General features: G+C 36.1%; 1 protein-coding gene across 1 annotated transcript in view; it reads right to left on the reverse strand.

Moving 5' to 3' along the window:
• Window positions 1-21,361, reverse strand: part of LOC150107269 (cGMP-specific 3',5'-cyclic phosphodiesterase-like) — a 453,449-nt gene that overhangs the window by 287,749 nt on the left and 144,339 nt on the right. The window contains exon 4 of the mRNA XM_090391769.1: window positions 218-307. Coding sequence (XP_090247895.1) covers window positions 218-307 — 90 coding nt within the window. The remainder of the gene's footprint in view (window positions 1-217; window positions 308-21,361) is intronic.

Genomic DNA, 21,361 nt, shown 5'->3' on the forward strand with positions numbered 1-21,361 from the left:
TGCATGTGGTAGAATCCAAAATTTGCATAGCACCTAAGGTGTCCAAATTCTTTTTTCAATATAGTGTATCCATGTTGGGTAAGACCGTACATGTTTATTAACGACTTTTTAAAATTCAGCTATACTGGTCTCCACTGGTCGGCTTTTGTACTTAATAGATATAAGAGAACAAATATATACTAAATGGTAAAAAGTCGGTCTTGATCTGGATCCTTACCTGATTTCTTGTGTATTCTTGTACAGACATCTGAAATAACTGAGCGTTTTGAATGCCAATACCGCAAAAAGTTAGATATTTTCTGAATACCTGTAAGTAAAGTATAGTCAATATGCAACTTTGAACAAACAAGAAATGTGATAATATTAATATCCAACTAAGTAATTAAATTAAGGCTAAGTAATCAAGTTAGTGAATCTAAGGCCACTTTATATTGTTTATTTATTTATTCTCTGGAGTCGGGTTGGTAAAATAATATCTCAAAAGAGCCAGGTTCAGAAAGCCACAAACATCACTTAAAGTAATGCCTTATTTTAATTGCTCCTTCTTTCCGATCTGTGACATTCTTTTTAAAAGCATATAGTGTACGATATAGGATTTTTCCTTCTGAAATATACACACTAGATAATTTCGGCTTATGAGAAATATTCATATTAATCAGCACTGAGAGAGAGAGAGAGAGAGAGAGAGAGAGAGAGAGAGAGAGAGAGAGAGAGAGATACTCCAAAATTTGCAGCATGTGAACAAAAAGTGCTGCACAAATGCCAGTCTAATAAATAAAATCTTCTCTTCTTCTGCAGCTTTTCCCACTTAAGTAGGGTCGCTGTTTGTGGTGAGTCTCCTCCACAATTTCCTGTCTTGGGCTGTAGCCACATCCAAGTTCTTCATCCTCAAGTCCTCCTCCAACATCTCCCTCCATCTCTTCTTTGGTCATCCACGCTTCCTCTTACCCTGCACATCGATCTGCATGACCTTTCTTCCCACATACTCTTCCTCCCTCCTCATCACATGACCAAACATTTCTCAACCTTGCCTCCTGTGTCTTTGCTCCTAAGTTCGTAACTTTCACCGTTCCCCTTACATAATCATTTCTCAGATGATCCTTTCTGGTCACACTGCACATCCACCTAAACATTTTCATCTCCACTACCTCCATCCTGCTGATGTTATTTTTCCTCAGGGCCACAGTTTCCAAAACATACGTCATAGCTGGTCTCACCACTGTCCTGTAAATTTTGCCTTTTAGATTGATTGGCACCCTTTTATCACATAGCACTCCAGCCATCTCTCTCTCCAGTTCCTCCATCCTGCATGTATCCTGCATCCAACTTCCTTCTCAGCCTCACCATCCTCTTTCATTGTTGAACCTAAGTATCTAAAGTCACTGACCTTCCTGATGACATTTCCTTCCAGCTCCAGATCTGTCTCCTGGCTGCCATCCACTTTGCAACACATATACTTCTGCTCAGTCTCACACCTCTCTCTTCCAGTACTTTCCTCCAACTTTCCAGTTTGGCTGCCACTTCTTCTCTTGATTCTGCACACAGCACGATGTCATCTGCATACAACATAGTCTAAGGCGCGTCTTCTCTCACTTCCTCTGTCACCACCTCCATCACAATATTAAATAGGAACAGACTTAATGCAAACCCTTGATGCAAGCCAACTGTCACTGGAAAACTTTGTGTCACTCCCAGGCAGGTTCGAACTTGTCTTCACATTTCTGTACATCTCCTCTACCAACCTGACATATTTCTCCAGTATCTTCTTCTCCCTCAGACACCTCCAGACTTCTTGCCTTGGCACTCTTATCATACACTTTCTCCAGATCAATAAATATCAGATGTAGCTCCCGTTGCTTCTCTTGAAACTTTTCCATCATCTGTCGTACCCCCATCTGTAGCTGATCGACCAGGCATGAAGCCAAATTGATCCTTTGCAATCTTTGACATCAACTTTATTCCTCTGTAATTCTTACAGAGGATTCTTACTCTAATAAATAAAATAAATAAATCAGCTAACGCCTTTTATTCCCTAATAGGGAGTAGGCAAGGCCTTTATACCCTATCTATCTTTTGGAGACTGAGTGGGCAGTGCAATCTCCACCAGTAGCCAATCAGAGATATCTGGCCCATGTCTATCACTAATTATAGGTGGCTACTGATGAAGAGACCAGCAAACAAGTGCTGTCATCTCTTGGTGCCTAACCCTAACAGGATATGTTATTGTCTGAAACAATGTGAGTACTACGATCGATTTTCTTGAATTTACGGAACGAAAAACCCGAGTTTCCAGGAGGAAAAACCCGCTTGCCCATGCCAGAGATCGACTAACTCGGGAACTGGTCGAAGATAGGCTTAGAAAAAGTTCCTCCAGTCGGCGACTAGAGTTAGGTCTAACTTCGAGCGGCTAAGCACAGAGGACGCAAGCGCCACTTCCAATGAACTACAGAGGCCTTTTTAAAATAAATCAGCTAATGCCTTTTATTCCCTAATAGGGAGTAGGCAAGGCCTTTTACACCCTATCTAGTTTTTGGAGATTGAGTGGGCAGCTCTAATAAATTTATTTACATTATTACTGTATTTGTATGCTTTGCATTTTTGTATTCCAAGAAAGAAAATATCACAGTTCTAAAATTGAGGTTTAAAAAAAAAAAAAAATTAAAGCAAAATACCAATTAAAATCATAGGTCTTAACGAACAGCAGTATTTTAGATCTCATGACAACTGTGCTGTTTTTCTGTATTTTGTTTGGTTTCGTTTGTAAGGTTATAGAATAATTGGTAATGGTAATTATTCAACAAAATTCATTTTATTAAAAAATAGTATAATCAAATATTCTCATTTTATATCTGAAAATATACTTAGAATCTATCTAATTATATAAAATATTGTGAAATTTGATTTAATATAATTTTTGTTTGTATTTTATTTATTTTAATATTTATTTATTGTAAACGATGAGCTTTATTCGCCCTTCTTTTCGTATGCAGTTCACGCGAATACAACAGACATGCGCAGATCAAAAAGAAAAAAAAAATATGGCGGATGTTTTGAGCTACTGTTTATGTACTTGAGTGTTTATGCGAAAGTAGTGATAAGCCGAAGTCTATTATGTAATGTATCTAGTAGACAATATGTTGAAAGAGTTGAAAGAGTTTCTCATCATTTAAGCGCCTCTTATGAGGTAAGGAATTTAAATGTTATTCATAAATTTCGGCTAGAAAGGAACATAATAATTAGCTGGAGTTTTTTTTTTTTTTTTTTAATGATGCTATCTCCAAAGCGAAGAATTATAATCTTCTGACCGGCAGACTAATTTTTCGCATTTTTGTCATTTGTTCATGCCAAATGACACTTGTTTGCCTGTGGCAGTAATAGAATGTTTTTGAAAGGAACAGTTACATCGGTAGAACATAAAATAAGTACTGAGTTCCATTTAAATTGGTAGAACGTAACAAAATAAGAATTGCAGTCCATGAACTGAAACACATGTAGAATTGTAAGATATCACTAAGGTATGGAATAATATAAACAGTCATAAAATAAAGATATTTTTTCTTTTTAATTACTGCTTGTATAGAAGTGGTAGTAATATCCTTTTATAGTTTCCAGCATTGCACTCTGTCTTAAAATGGCTGTGACATTCACTGATTACTTTTGCCTACCTGTAAAAGATGATATTTTTATCGCGTAGATTAGAATTTTTAATTTATTTTCTAGTTCGCTGTATACCAGTAACATTTAGATTCTGTGTGGACTCAAAATTATTATTGACAGATAGCATTTTTTTTTCATATAACATAGGTACTTTAATTTAAAATCTGTGTAATTTTTTTTATTGAATTAGTCCTTTCTGTATGGCGAATTTGTGAGATAAACAATCGTTTAATAGACGACTGCGTTCATTAACATACTTAAGAATAAAAATAAAATAAAAAATTTGGATATCCTGGGTTAATTTGTATAGTGCATTTTTCTTGTAAATTGTGCGTGTGCACACACACACACACACACATTTGTTTTATACATTAGCTCTGTAATCAAAATAAAGAAATAGGCTCGAATCATAATCATAGTCCTGATTAAAAGATACATTGAGTTTAGACTCATCTCAATAATGAGTACTTCAACAAACCTCCAATTTGAGAAAGTCAATTTAGTTAGCACCATACGATTAAAAGTACCTTATTAGATATCTGTCTACTCGTATGTATATTATTCCTTGGATTTTGTTATTGAAATTCGGTGATGAATTTATTTCAATTTGGTATTTGGGATCCTTACAAAAAATTTTGTGGAGATGAGTTCATTTGCAAAGGAAAAATTTGTCAAAAAATTTCGAAAAGATACAAAATAACAAGTCTGCTCTAGCTGGATGAACTTAATGAAATGTAGTATTTAGGATTTTCAATGGTTTCAGTCGGACAATTTTTATTATCTTTTTTTTTTTTTTTTTTTTTTTTATCTAAATGATTCTACCGATAATAATAATAATTCCGCTTTGGTTGCATGGAGTGCAATGAAACTTGGTGTTTAAATTCTTTATCATGATTTGTCTTCATTCGGACCATTTCTACTGGCAAAAATTAGACAAAACAATATTATATATCTATAGTACATAGGAAACGATGGTCGGGTATAATATTATTATTATTATTATTATTTTAACGGTGTCTCCATGGAGTCAAAAGACTCATCGCGGGAGACCCGACATTGACACACTAACCATTATTTACACAATACCTGTCATACCTCTCCTTAAATTCATTCACAGTTGAAGCATTCACAACCAGTTCTGGCAAAGCATTCCACCCATTCACAACCCTCCAAGTAAAAAATCTAGTCCTAACACCCTTGTTAACCACACTCTTACACAATCTCCAGGGATGACCCCTCGTTCTCTCACATCCTGCATTGGTCTTAAGAATATCATCAGTATCAATCCTGTAAAATCCCTTTAACAATTTAAATACCTCTATCATATCTCCTCTCCTACGTCTATCAGCTAGTTTTTGGAGCCCACAGATCATCAATCTAACCTCATAGGGAACATCCCACACACCTGCAACAATCTTTGTAACCCTCCTCTGAATCCTTTCTACCACTTCCGCATCACCAAGAAATCCTGGCGACCAGATCTGTGCACAATAGTCCAAATGCGGCCTTATTAATGCCTTATAGAGTGGAATAATAACTTCCCTATCCCTGCTTGTTAGTGTGTTCCTCAACAACCATGTAATTTGATGTGATGTTTTGGCAATCTTAGCAATATGCCCTTTAAACTTAAGTTCTCTGTCCACAATAACTCCCAAGTCTCTTATCTCATCAACTTCCTGCAGTTCAGTTCCGTTAATATAGTAAACAGCATGCGATTTCATCCTCCCGAAGTGCATCACCTTACACTTAGCCACGTTGAACTGACAGCCATTTACCTCAGTCCATAGCGTCAGCCTATTTAAGTCATCCTGTAAAATATCCACATCATTTGAATTGATTATCGCTCTTCCCAATTTTGCATCATCAGCAAACAAGTGGATATTTCCATTCAAGATATTTCCAATATCATTGATGTACAAATTAAACAATAGAGGACCAAGAACTGAGCCCTGAGGTACACCACTAGTCACTTGCCTTTTCCTGGACTCAGCTCCTCCGTAAACCACTCTTTGATATCTGTCCGCCAGCCATCCTTTAATCCAAATCACCATCTTCGGATCCAAACCCATTTGCTCTAATTTATGTAACAGAGTTCCATGTGGAATCCTGTCAAAAGCCTTTGCAAAGTCAAGCAGTATCACTGAGTAAGGATTTCCTTTATCCAACTCCACTGTTACTTTATTATAGAACGTAAGCAAATTACTTAGGCAAGACCTACCTTTCACAAAACCATGTTGCCCCTTATAAAGTATCATATTGCTGTCCACCCAGTCCTGAATTCTAATTTTAACTAATTTCTCCAAAATCTTAACCACCACTCCAGATATATTGATTGGTCTATAATTTGCAACATCAGTCTTAGAGCCTCCCTTGTGCAATGGAACTATTTTCCCCTCTTTCCACTCTATTGGCACTTTACCAGAACTGAGGCTTAAATTAAACATCCTGGTTAGAGGAGTTGCTAATTCTCTTGCACATTCTCGTAACACATGGGCCGATATGCCATCTAACCCAATGGCAGTGTTAGCATTAAGGTTCTTTAATATATTAAGCGCCTCAATTTCATCTATCTCTATACTCTCATCTGTCAATGGCACATCTGACACTGCACTATCACTACGAAGATGGTACACTTTTGCGAAATGATCACTAAGCAACTCAACTATTTGATTAGCTTCAGTAATTTCCTTACCATCAACACTTTTTAAAGTAATCTTTCCATGGATATTCTTCCTTTTACTAGCCACATAGCGAAAGAACTCTTTAGGGTTTCTTTTGGATTCATCAGCTAGTTTCCTCTCATAATTAGCTTTGGCTTTCCTTACCATACAGGTTACTCTCTTTGCCTGTACCTTATATTGCTCATTGGAACGCTCATCACCTTTTTCTTTATATGTCTTCCACAACCTTTTCTTTATCTGCAACTCTTGTTTAATAGTATTAGTCATCCATTTTACTCCTACTTGATTTCTCCTTCTGACTCTGGGAATACAGTCTGATACAGCTTTCTTCAAATACTCCTTGAGAATCTCCCACGCACCATCAACATCTCTCCCCTTGAATTTCTCATGCCATAATACAGCTGAAAGCTGACTTCTCAGCTTGCCATAATCACCAGCCTTGTAATTCCACATATACCCATTCTTATTAGAATATTCAGTACGTCTTTCAATCTCCCAGGTCAAGACCACATGATCGCTTTCCCCAAGTGGAGACAATGTAACTAAATTACTTACTGATATGTTCTCCGATGTTATGACCAGATCTAACACTCTAGAATCTCTTGTCCCTTCCATCACATGCTGTCTCAGGTAATTATCTCTTAACAAATGTATAAACTCCATTTCCGTTGTTCCTTGTGACCATTCCTTCCCCCAATCTATGTCCCCAAAGTTAAAATCCCCCATAATAATTACTTGACCTTTACTCATCGTGCTAATTTGCCAATACATGCTATGTACATTCTCCCTTATTCCTTATATTAAAAAGGTGCGTTTAATAATCTCATTCTCATATAGTGATATTCTGTGATCGCAATTGAACATCTTTTTTTGCCTAATATATAACATAATAATATTGCTTTCCACTAAAAATGACTACGATTGAAACCAAAATTAAAATGACTCAATAAATTTTAGTGGAGATCCTAAATACCAAATTTCCTTAAATTATATCCAGCCACAGCAGAATTATAATTGGTTTCTAATTGTTTCGCTAAATTTTGCGAATGAAAGCGGTCCGAAGGTAACCAAAGTTGAGTTCAGTGGACTAACTTGAGCGTTCATCCTAGACGTTGATCTTCATTTAATTAATTTATTTATTTATTTTTATTTATTAATTAACTTTATTTAATCCAGCCAGAGTAAGCACAGTTACTGCATTATATAATTTTTAAACGACATGTCAAATTTTGCACGGGAGAATAGCCCGATTTAAACGAAAATTGTGGTTGTTCAACACAATAAGTTCTAAATAATATGTTTCAGTAAAATCCGTCCTGCCAAAACCGAGGAGTAACTTGAGTATGCACGAGTGAACCGACGGAAAATGAATCTTGTTAGCACCTATCTTACAAGCCTTTTTAGAAATGAATCTAAAACGCTTCTGGTGTGATAATGAATGAAGTCACCATTCAACAGGATTTTTCCTGCAAAATAGGCAAAACCAACTAAAGAATAGATGGAATCAACCGATTTAAATATACTGACCTCGGACTTAGTCGTTTCGGTCATAATTCCAACCACTGCCTTTTAATGATTGTCTGTCTGTTCCATATTTGTTTTACATGCAGGTAATCAACACATTAATCAAATAAGAAATATTAGTTTTGTGCATGTGGTGCATGAGCACTCTCCCCTGTACGCATCTTTCTAGATTCAATCCCGGTTGTAAAAAAAAAAGGGAAGATAACCTCTTGTACACGTACTTGCATATCATAAGTAAGAGGATAAACTTTTGAAGACAACATTATCAAAAGAAAGAAAGAAAAAGAAAACAGGAATATTAATCTCTAGAAGCTGACGATAACTGGCTCGATTTCCTTAAACAACAACTGAAAAAAAAAAAAAAAAAAAGACGAAACATCACTGATAACTCAGGACCAGTTCCTCTTATCGCAAATAGCAGGTTCATGGACGCGCTGTACACACTCTGAGTGAAGTCGCTTATGTCAGACCGTCCCACAATTCCTCTGTATTTTCCTTATGCACTTCTTTATACCATAGAGAATGAAGAGGATATTTCAACCCTGTACTCGCCAAGATCATGGATTTACTATGGGTTTACTATGAAGATGTAAACATATAATGTTTTGTGTTTATATGCATTTTTTACAGTTCAGTATTAAAAGAAGATTGTGTTGTGTTAGTGACGTGTTTATATTTTATTTGCATGCAAGTACAATTTTTCTGTACGCGTTTTCTCACTTTCTGGCATGATAATTATAAGTTTTGGACATACTCGTATTAAGGAGCGTGTCAAAAATGATATCAGGATTGTGTATTACTGATTAACAGGTTGAGAATTTGTAGGCTGCAGACACTAGCACAGGAGAAAGAGAGGTGATATGATTGACACAAACTTCTGAAAGGGCTATTCAGAATTTCAGTAGGCGGAATTTTTCATTTTATGGAGGATGGAGAAAGAACCCGAGGGCATCCATGGAAGTTGAGAATGAATGAAGGGAGTGAGGGCTAGATTTTTATCTTATAGAGTAGTGCGTGGTTGGAATGGATTGTCTTTAGATACTGTGTGTACAAGTAGCGTGAATGAATTCAAGTGAATGGTACAACAGCTGATGCAAACAGTATGCCCTTCCTCGATGAATTCCTGATTCCCTAGAGGTCTCTCTCGTAATTAAACTTCAATTTAGTTTTATGGTTAGAAATATTTAAAAATATTACATTAATTTTTTAACTATAAACTTGTGAGGAAAATAATTTGACGCCATACGCAGTTGCTTAAATGTCAGATCCTTTAATAAAATTTAAATATATCCCTTTCTACTTGTAAGCTTTAAATTTGCTAAAACGAAAAAAAAAAAGTTAAGAAGTTCTGATTATAAGTGAAATACAGTTAATCGTTATTCGTATTATTAATACAGAGTAGAATCTTTCAGACGACATTTTAGAAATTGGCCGAAGTGATTTTATTGGAAATAATTGCGTTCGTCAGGGAGGAAAAAAAAACTTGTCTTGTTCATATGTTATAAACATGTTACAAAGTTTAAAATCCAGATTGTTTCAAAACCGAATAAGAAACTCAAAGATTGGAATCAGAGAGTTTCATGCCGAATATAGTAAACTATATAAAGTATAGGCGATCACTAGCGTGAGCTAATGCAAGTGACCCTAGTACGTAGTACAATACCGGACAACTCGTTGCAAAGGTGGGGAATGTTCAGATCGCTATTCTTAGGTATTTTCCATAATGTAAAAACACATTTCCTAGGAAATGTATGCTGTTATTACATTATGGAGGGAGGTCACTACACAGACCGGTTTCAGCCTTATGAATAAGTAAAGCCGTCTCTAAAAATTCGGACGATCCCTAGGCCACTCAATCGTGGGCGAAAGACCGTCCATCTCAGCGTTGTCTCCACTCAGTGATGGCCTTCCACCCACACGCCACCACCGAGCAGAACCGCTCAAATTCCGAAGAAAAGCATTCACTGACAAAACCCCTCAGCGGGCCGTGCCGGAGAACACTTTCCCCGGAGACTCAAATTGCTCCCTTAAGGTAAAAACCTTAAGAGAGCGAACTCATAATAGCCCTCACCGGTTTCAGCCTTTTTTTGAGGCTTCATCAGTGAGTAGAATGGGAGTTAATGTCTTTCATCATCGGCCTTTGGAGTATAAAGATTGCTGAGGGTCAGCAGGTAGTAATAGGGGAGATTAAAGAAAGGTAGAGTAGGACAGTAGTAGGTAAAAAGAGGCCTCAGTCAAACCGTTTAGCTGTATAACCCAGAGGTTGTGGCTAAAAGGTCTGTAAAACATCATCTCCTTACACCTGTTCTAAAAAAAAAATCTTTGAAATAAACTTTTCTTATATGCGCTCGTAAAATACTTTTAATTTAACAATTTAACTGACCAGGTGTCTTTGGAGGTCATCTTCTAACATCTGTTTTAGTATAAAACTTAAATCGGATTTTTTTTTTTTTTTTTTTTTTTTTTCAGTGAGTAGCTAGACCATAATACCAAAGTGTATAGAGAAAAGAACGTATATACTCTGCTATACGAGTTTTCAAAGAGGTGCAACCATTAAGTTACTAAAATATAAAGAGCTAATAAGCTTCATTTCGGCGATATAAACAATATTTTAAAATAAGGGGATATAAAATCCACATTGTTTCAAAAACGAATAAGAAACTCAAAGATTGGAATCAGAGAGTTTCATGCCGAATACAGTAAACTATAAAGTATCGGCGATCACTAGCGTGAGCTAATGCAAGTAACCCTAGTACGTAGTACAATACCGGACAACTCGTTGCAAAGGTGGGGAAAGTTCAGATCGCTATTCTTAGGTATTTTCCATAATGCAAAAACACATTTCCTAGGAAATGTATGCTGTTATTACATTATGGAGGGAGGTCACTACCCAGACCGGTTTCAGCGTTTTTTTTGAGGCTTCATCAGTGAGTAGCTAGACCATAATACCAAAGTGTATAGAGGAAAGAACTTATATACTCTGCTATACGAGTTTCCAAAGAGGGGTGCAACCATTAAGTTACTAAAATATAAAGAGCTAATAAGCTTCATTTCGGCGATATAAACAATATTTTAAATTAAGGGAATATAAAATCCACATTGTTTCAAAACCGAATAAGAGGCCTCAAAAAATTCTGAAACCGGTCTGGGTAGTGACCTCCCTCCATAATGTAATAACAGCATACATTTCCTAGGAAATGTGTTTTTACATTATGGAAAATACCTAAGAATAGCGATCTGAACTTTCCCCACCTTTGCAACGAGTTGCCCAGTATTGTACTACGTACTAGGGTCACTTGCATTAGCTCACGCTAGTGATCGCCGATACTTTATAGTTTACTATATTCGGCATGAAACTCTCTGATTCCAATCTTTGAGTTTCTTATTCGGTTTTAAAACAATGTGGATTTTATATCCCCTTAATTTAAAATATTGTTTATATCGCCGAAATGAAGCTTATTAGCTCTTTATATTTTAGTAGCATGTTACAAAGTTTTATAGCAGTTTCATAATCATGTTGCTCTTATTTTATAGCAGTTTCATAATCATGTTGCTCTTATATATGTAAAATTCCAGCAGAAATAAGTGCAACCCTTGGTCTGTTTCATGTACGATGTTAGATGGTCGCACTACTCACAGCTTTCAAAAACCGTTCTTTACCGATACACAAGCTTTTAACGCGAGCAAATTTTACATTTCTTTTCTCCCTTCCTCCCAGAAAAAAAACTCAAGAGTATTGTGGTGACAAGTTGGAATCGAAGGTGAATGGTTTGAAAGTAGTCGATCATATTTAAGTAATCAGGTGCTACACATCTGGTCACTGACGCCGAAACATTCAGCTGTTCCATCATCAGTTATAGATCCAACTCATTTTGCGCGCGCACACACACACACACACACACACACACACACACACACACACACACACACACACACACACACACACACACACACACACACACAGTTCCCGGGATACGTTTCAGAGAACGTCTTTAGGTCGATTTGTATTAACTCGGAACCCTGATGAACAGCACATATACGGTAATAATAATAATAATAATAATACAATGGCTCATATGTAGCAATAATAATACCCCTGTTCTGTAATAATAAGATACAGAAACTATTGTGCTCTTTCTTTTAATTCAAACAAAGAGAACAGAAACAGAAGGCTAACATTAAGCGGAAGGTGATGATGGAATGGTACTGAAGAGGATGTAGTGGGTGCTGGAGAATTAGGATTGAATCAGGATCAGATTCTGATGCTAGAGAGGATGGACCAGGTGCTGGAGAATTAGGATTTGATTCCGTTGCTGGAGGAGGGGAAGGAAAGCTTACCACTGAAGTCGGTTTCTTGAAAAATGTATCTAGGGTTGTTTACACAGCCTTTTCTTCTTCTTTTTTCATCATAAATAGCATTGTAGCAGCTGATATTTTCACTAACTGCAAGGCAAACCTTTATAAACCCCTCAATGTCAGGATCTTGCTCCTCAAGCTTAGCAAATCCTGCTTCAACGAGACGAAAGGCTTTAGCTAATTCTTTTGTCGAACTTTCTTGGCTCTAGATCTTCTGATTCGTGTTCTTATGTTTCGATCAACTGCTTCTCTATCTACATAAGGTCTTCATTGGTTAATTCTTGTCAGTGACATCATTTTCATTGATATCCAATTGCACTGCATTGCTATTCTCCACCACAGCTTTTATGGCTTCGGCGATGTCGTCTTCTGTGAAGCCAGGAAAATCATCACAGAACTGAGGGCAAAGTTTGTTCCCCACCCCTTTCATTGTTGATTACTTCACTTCCTCCCAAGAATCAGCAATGTTTTTGATGTCATCCTTTATAATTGTTCCGATAGTTGGAACGACTGGAGCCTAATGCTTTCCCAATGAATGATGGCGTCTGGTCTCTCCGAACGCTTAATTATTTCTACTTTCGTTTCCATTGTAATCATCCTTCCCTTCGTTGCAGGCTTACCTGGACCTGCACTCGACTTTCCCTTTTCAGGCATGGTCATAAAGGTAATCACAGACTCACAAAATCGAATAAAAAAGTTAAGACGAAAGTGATGCTGTGCATAAGTATAAACAATGAGACTAGCCGCTAGCGTAAAGATGCTGCGCCAACGAACTGCTTATGCCATGCAGGTTTGTTTACATCCGCGGAAGAAACTAATTCCGGAATTATTAATTTACTTATTAATTATTCTTATGGGGAGCCCCTTCGTAAGTACGGAACGCCGTAAGTCGGTCATCATAATGCAAAATGGCCATTGTAAATTAAACATTTTAGATGGAAGAAATAAGAAGGTTCTTTTCAAAAGTCATGCACATAAACATTTATTGAACAAAATAATTTACAGATCTTCAGTATACGCGTAATCTCTATCTGCTAATCGCTGCGGTCCAACGTTTCGGTAAGTATACTTTCCTGTCAGTAAAGCGGTTTTTTTTTTCTTTTCTTTTTCTCAATATATTTTGCTGAACGTACCCGTCTTTTCAAAGACTGGTACTTTCAGCAAAAACTTCATCAATGGTAGTGAGACGTTTCCAATGGAATGGTTATTTCGATTTAAGGAATAGATTGAAGTCGGTAGGGCCCATTAGGACTGTAGGAGAAAGAAAGAGAGAAGAGAGAGACTGAGAGTACTTGCTATCCATGCTTTTTAATTTCATATACTTCACGTGAAACATGTGGCGTTGCATTTTCATGCGAGATGAATCCGAACCAGAGTCAGATTCTTCCTCCATTTTAAGTCTCATTTCTCGGAAACAAGAACACTAGAAACAGAAAATGGTCACGTAGCATTTTTACTCAGAGTCTGGCTTACAACTTACTGAAGGTGGAAACTATTACATCATCTCACCTGTCACGCATGAGCGTTGTGCAGAACTTTTGAAATGACCCTCATACATGTGATTAATCACGGAAGACTTTCGATTGATCATAATAAATGGCTACATCATTAAACCAAGTAAACATCCCGATGCGAGTAATGAGAGATAAAACTATGCTTGTTTGTTCTGCTTGCCCTGACGTCTAATTTATTTTTATTCTAGTCAATGGTAAAACAACATCCGCTATTTTTGCTTTCTTGCTGTTAAATAACAACTGAGTACAGGTAACCCCCGTACAACACGGCATTCCTACAACATTCTCTCTCTAGCACTGTTCGAGAATTGGGGAAATCCTCGTACAACACGGGACATGATGAGAGCATTTAAGAACAAGCACCATCTCATGCGATATTTTTCATTCGAACGTGTATGTCGTGTCAGATTTGCGTACAGGATTTTAGAATTTATTAGAATTTTAAATTCATTTTGTTCGTGGAGTATTAAACATATTTTGAGACTTTCACTGTTTTCTTATTTGTACTATTCTTTGTATGTATTATTGAACCTTTTTTTAAAGAAGTGTTAAATATTTCTTTTTTGAGAATTAATTTGTAGCCCTGAGCAATGTCTGCCGGAAGTAAAAAAAGTACCTCTTAAAAGACATTTCATCTCGCTAGAATTAAAAATACAGATTTTGGATCGTCTTAAAATGGGGGAAAAAGTATCATATGTTGCAAAAACCTTGGATTTAAATGAAGCAACAATCCGGACCATACAGAAAAATGATCCGAAAATTAGAGCAGAACAGAAAATTAAAAACAGAGCACCCACACTTGAAGAATGGAAAAAGCTCTTAGTATTTGGGTTGATGACTGCTCAAAAAAACGGATCCCACTGGACACCAAATGTTATTAAACATAAAGCTTTAAAAATTTACAACTACTGTATTTAAAAGAAAATGGAGACTCTGCTATTTAACCCCGACTTTGTTGCTAGCAGATTTTTAATGCCGACGATATGAGCCATTGGTGGGGGAAAAAATGCCCAGGAGAACATTTATTTCAAAAAATGAAAAAGTTGCACCAGGTTTTGAAGCATCAAAAGACCGTGTAATATTACTTATGTGCAGTAACGCTTCAGGCGATCACATGGTAAAACCCATGCTAGTTTATAAATCCCTTAATCTTCATGCAATGAAAAACCTAAATAAGAGTGCTTTATCGGTATATGGGACGCAAATAAGAAAGCTTGGATAACTACTGATTTATTTAAAAAATGGTTTCTAAACTATTTTGTACCAAGTATGGAAAACTACTTAATACAGAAAAATCTAGATTTTAAAGTTCTACTGATGTTGGATAATGCACTCAGCCATCCGAAAGATTTAAATCACCCAAATGTCAAAATAATTTTCTTACCACCAAATACAAGTTCATTACTTCAACCGTTAGATCAGGGAATTATAGCTACATTTAAAACTAATTACATCAGAAAATCGTTGCAATGGGTTTTGAATAAAGTCGACGAAGAATCTATCGAAGTCATGGAAACTTTTTACAATTTTGGACTGTATTAATCTTATAACTTCATCCATCAAAGATATAAAACCGACAGCGTTAAATGCCTGTTGGAAAAATATATGGCCAGAGTCAGTTCAAAACGAAAATCTAATCGAGCCAGCAGAAAACAGAATGGATGCAATAATAGAACTTGCTAAGTTTCTAGGAGGGGAAGGCTTTGACGATATGAATGTCGAAGATATTCAAGAATTACTGGTGGAAGAAGAGACTGATGAAGCAAATTTGGTGGAAATGGCTTCTGGGAAAAACCAAATTAATTCAGAGGACGATAGCACAGATGGCAACGATGAAGTTAAACATTTTACCCTAAAAAGCATAAAGAAAGGCCTAGACTTAGCCGAACAATTGGAGTTAAATTTTCTAAATGAAGATCCTTCCACTGAAAGAAGCACAAATTTTAAGAGAGAACTTCACAAGTGCTTAGCTCCATACAACGAAATTTATAAAGATCTCATGGTGCTTATTAGTGATGACGAAGAAAACATTATGTAATTATGTAACATTATATAAACAGTATGTAATAATATTAATATGTAATACTTTTGATCAATTATTGTTTTAACAAACATACATTTCTCTTAGTTATAAAAAGAAAATGGTATAGGTTTTTTTAACTTTTGGAACCTAACCCTGCTTTTTGTATTAGTTCTTTGTTTCGTATAACACGAATTCGCATAACACAGCATTTTTTAGGAACCAAACGACCGTGTTATACGGTGGTTACATGTACTTCAAAACTTGTGTTCAACCAAACTGGAAATAAGTCTAACGAGAAAAAATAAAGAATATTATTACACGCTTCATGAGACTAAACCAAGCCAGAAAAAAACTGGAGGGGGGGACACTTTAAGTCGCTAGGGTACTTAAAAGCAAAAATTCTAAATTAAAAATAAGTTCAAATTTTAATAAATTTAAAAAACTCGCTTCGTTTTGTGAAGTGTATGCTGCGATCAGTAGTATAAGTGAGTAAATTATTGGAAAAACCTCTTTGTTTAATTCGCAAGTACATGTTTAAATAAACATTTCCATTCTTACAGTCCACATATTCAGACTGTAGTTCTCTGAAAGCAGGATAACTAACTTCCTTCCCCTTTACAGTTCTCAAGGGGTTTGATTCAATCTAGCTATTTAAAATAGCTAGATTGAATCCCGTGTGAAACTCGAGGAACTTGATATTTCCAAGGGCTTCATAACTAGAGACTAGTTTACCAATCTTCATATGGTGGAAAATGCATTGACCTCATGCTCTTAGTTTTCTCAGCCGTAATTTCAACTAACACATTTTCCTCCTGTTCCATCCAGCTTAGGAGCCAGCCGCCTACTCTGATTAGATGGATGTGGTTTATCGGGGTTTTGATCTTTCCCACTTGATATACATGTATTTATCTTTAAGCTAAAACAATCCTTTTTGTTTATGGCAAACAAGTCGTCTTTCTCAGAACCACGTATTTTATTGAAATTGAAGTGAATCTGGAGTTAATAAATTACTAAGTTAGTAATTATTCTGTAAAATTACTCCTAAGAAAAAGCATAATGCACCCTATATTTGTAGGCTTTTCTTATAGATATTTTTATAGTGTTAGTTTTCCAGTGTGTGATATTGTCACAACTCTAATCTAGGAGAGTATTTAAGGGTTTCAAACGATCCACCCAGAAACGTTTAATTTTAGTGCATTTGGGATAAACTTACTACTATATCCTACCTACCCTTCTCTTCCACACACACAGCAAACCTTTATAGCTACGATTTTGCAACTGTCTCACCGGGAATTTCTTACCTACCAATTTTTGTATATGAGCACTGGTGTGTTTTCAAAATTGATGACAATGCATGAGATACTCATTTTACCGAGGGGGAAGGGGATATTAATAACAACAGTTTAAAGTGTACTTTTAACACTTTAACCTGCGTATTCTGTATATTCAAGTACAGTGTCTACTTGAATATGTGCAAGCTCTTACCGGCCAGCAAAGAATACAAACTATACAGAATATAGTGCAAAATATTCTCTCTTTCGATTACTCATTGAGTGTTCTTTTCCCAAGCTGTATGTATACCTCTGTTTCACACACCTCTTGTTCGCCAAAAAAAAAAAAAAAAAATTGCAGAAACAATGCAGCGCGACACAATGATATCCCTGTTGTGTGTATTTGTGCAAAATGCAACTACGATATCCGTTGCTTGTCAATTAGTGGGAACGTTCTTGCTGTCATTACACACAACAATGACGGGTTTGTTAATATGTTCGAGCTGTGCGCTGATTTCTCGCTTCTTCCTTGTGATTAGCAGAATAAAAAGGTGCTTTGATTCACTTATAGCAGCAGCTTTTCTATTTTCATGACCCTCCCATAAAATAAAAAAGTATAGGCCAATGTAATTATATCTCAACATATTGCCTGCACAACGTTATTTTATTTCTTTAGTTAGCATCATACATATGCTTGTAGCAGTGGACAATTTTAGGGCAGAACAGCCACTCCCAACTTTTTTCTGCTCCATCTCCAGTTACTGCCTGTTTATAATCTTGTAGACTGGTGGTCGTCAACCTTTTTAACAACAATGTTTATAATATGTATCAGAGTGTCCAAGATTAAGTGATTAACAGTTACTGCTCTCGGTGTATAGGGATGGACAGTTATCTAGTGCTATGTTTCACCACTAGCATAAATGAATCTGTTCCCACCTTTATTTGATAATCGGCATATGCAGTGAAAATATTTTTCACCTAACCAAATAGACAGGTTTAGTAAAACACATCTGATCTCGCGGATAATGCACAGTATGACGAATAACTGCAGTTATCTAGGTAGCAAATTAACTGCCTTTAAACTCGTTCAGAAAAACAAGGCCATAAACCTCCTTCAAGGACATTCTAATAGCCATTATTAAGAAGTTCTGGAATTGGTTTTCAGAAACGAAGTCATTAACACACTCTCGGATAGTACTGTAGTCTTTTCAGATCTCACCAGATAAACATTTTTAGATAAGAGGACAAACTAAATAGAGAGTTAGTGGACAAGATTGATTGCATATGCTTTTATCATATAATGAAACTTGTTGCTACAACTCTGAACAAATGAAGGAATTGCGATATACACCAGCAATATATCATACTGATGAACTACAGTTTTTCAACTTATAAACACTTGGTAATAGAGTGGTCTTCAAGAGGTGGATCAGAATATCATGTTTATGGCACCGTGTTGTACTTGAAATAAGCGCTCGTCTGCTCGCACGTGACGAGTGAGAATTTGTAGTAAAAAATCAGAAGGGTTTAGTTTAATTGAGTCTTATTTTCGTGATTTTATAGCGTGTCTTATATCATAAATATTTTTTAAAATATTTACTTATCTTTACTGTCGCGCCTATTGGAGCATGCAGGTAATTACAAACTCCTGTTTTGTCGATTATCACTGATTTTTGTCGTAATGGAATACGACGATAAGAGGATTATAGACAAACATCATTTTAGCTTTCAAGAGCATTCGGACAACCGCGAAGCAACCTAAAATAGATGCGTCGAGGACGCGGTAATGGGATTATTTCTTATCAAATAATGAAATATGCGAAATTTTAGCCATTAATAATAGATATTAAAGCTGAGAAAGAACTATTATAGAAGATTTTTTTTATTGTTTCCCCGAAACGTACAGTTTCTTTATATTGATTCTAAAATGTAACCTTAAATGTTTTTCGATTGTTTTTTCATTTCCCGCCTCATCATGTGATATCATCTGACATCACTTTGCGTGCGCCACTGTTTCGGAGTCAATAAGAAATCTCACTAATGTACGATTTGTGTGATGTGTTTCTTTACATTCACTATTTGTTTATAATGGCACAGAAGAAATTGATCTTTGTATATAGTAGTTAACGTATTCGCTTGGTGTAATAATACAGGACAAAAATCTATAGTATTAATAAATGCTTATAAATTGACCAAATCTGGGATCCAATGCACGATTGTGATATATTAGGCTGCCCTGGTAGGCCACCCTGCTGACACATGACTAGTGAGCCAAGAAAAAAATCGTCAGGTACTGTCAATAGGATAAAAATTAGAAAACGCTGATAATAAATTTTTACTTTCTAGCTTTTACTTTTTTAGATAAGGTGGACAAAAGAAGTTTCTAGAATTTACAACACACAGTTTGCTATCAAGTAAGGGTAATTTATATTCAGTATATAAACTTAACTTTTTTTTTTTATTAATGATCCCTTCCACGAAACGTTGTAAACCTTTAACATTACCACTGCGAATGGACTAAGAAGCTTCCGTAGTTCAGTCAATATAGACGAAGCCCTTTGGGCGGAAAGACCTGGGTTCGATTCCCGTCAGTGACGTGGGAACCTTTATCTGGTCTCTTTTGACTAAAGGTGAGTTAGCCTCTCTGCTACAGAGGTAGGGTGTTTTCACCCGGAAGCACGTGTTTTTCGTTCTCCAGAACAGGCAAACCGGCCCCCGCTAACACATGGATTACGGTCATGAATACGTCCCAGCCGTATGCCCTCATATTTTATCCGAGCCCGGATAAAATAGGGCTGGGTCAGTGGCGAATTCTCAATGCTTGCTATGTTTGCTGCGCAAGCTCATTAATTGAGAACGAAGTAATATTTATTTGTTAATAAATGCATACATTTATAAGTATTCCATTTAGGCTTTTGTTTTCGTAGACAGAAGACGTTTTAAGCTTGTCCGGCAATAATTGAGCTTTGCATTGTGTATCGAAGGTCGACGCTAGTCAAGCTACCTTGGCTTGCTCGGTTGTGGGAGCATCCAGGTCCTCGCTTCAGCACTGTGATTTCATGCGCGCGCATAGCCATTTCCGCTCCCTCCACGTCATCTCACCCTGTTGCTTAAACACGTGCCATACGCAGTCAAAGTAGCTCTAGTCAGTGAGCTTCAGCCAGCCTTTACAAGTGTGCGTGTTGCTTCGGAAAATTAAGTTACAACCAACTTTTTATGACGATGTTATTGACTAGTTCATAAAGAACTGTAGGGTAGAATTTTTATTCAAGTAGCTAAATTGAAAAAGATAACATATCATTTGTAAAATAAATGTTATATTTGTATGATTAAATGTACATACATTTCTAAATACAGGTAACCCTCATATAACGCGGTACTTATACAACGCGGTTTCGATAAAAACACGGTCTACAAATTGTAGTAACCCTTTATCTTTTCATATGTTTTTCACCGCTCGACTTAAAAATCAAATTTTATCTTCGTTAAATTTGTGTCTGCCTGTATCCCGCATGTAATTATAAGTAGCGAATTCATATTAGGGGAAATACTCTTTAGCACGCATGTACCTCAATTGTTTACCGTATAAAATGTTTATTGTTGAAAATTGTCCTCGTTTCTGCCAAGAAAGTGCATTAAAAATTATAAGTGCGTTCATGTGAAGCTGAGGCTTTATTTTCTGGTGAATTACATACAATATGTAATGCTTGCCTTTTTGTGTAAAAAATTACTTTTATGGTAATGGCCACAAACTGCAACGAAAGGGAAAAACCAAAATTGAAAACAAAATTAATTTCTCTCGAAGAAAAATATTCAAAATCTTGGATCGGTTGAAAAATGGAGAAAAACCTGGAGTTTTTGCAGGGAATTTGAATTTAAATGAATCAACAATTCGAACAATCAAACAAAATGAACATAAAATCCGAGAAAGTGTTTATTGCTGGGTCAACGATAAGTGCAAAGCGCGTTGCTCGTGTACGCGATATTCTAATAGAAAAATGGAGAAATCTCTAATGATTTCGATAGAAGATTGCACCTCAAAAGAAAATTCCTATATATGGAAATGTTATTAAACAAAAAACTCTCAAAGTTTATAAACATTTATAGTGCAGACCAGGTGTTCAATGCGGATGAATCTGGGTTATATTGGAAAAAAAGTGCAAAAATGCACCTATATTTCGAAAATGAAAGATTAGCTCCTGGATTCAAAGTTTCCAAAGATAGAATTACTCTACTGTTATTAACCAATCCTCAAATCCTCGTGCTATGAAAGATGAAAATATGCACTATTTTATTTTGCCTAAAACATTTATTCATTATGTGCAATGAAGTTTA

The sequence above is a fragment of the Typopeltis vanoorti genome, chromosome 4 (assembly GCF_054136105.1).
Source record: "Typopeltis vanoorti isolate ZY-2024b chromosome 4, IOZ_Tvanoo_1.0, whole genome shotgun sequence".
Classification (NCBI taxonomy): Eukaryota; Metazoa; Arthropoda; class Arachnida; order Uropygi; family Thelyphonidae; genus Typopeltis; species Typopeltis vanoorti.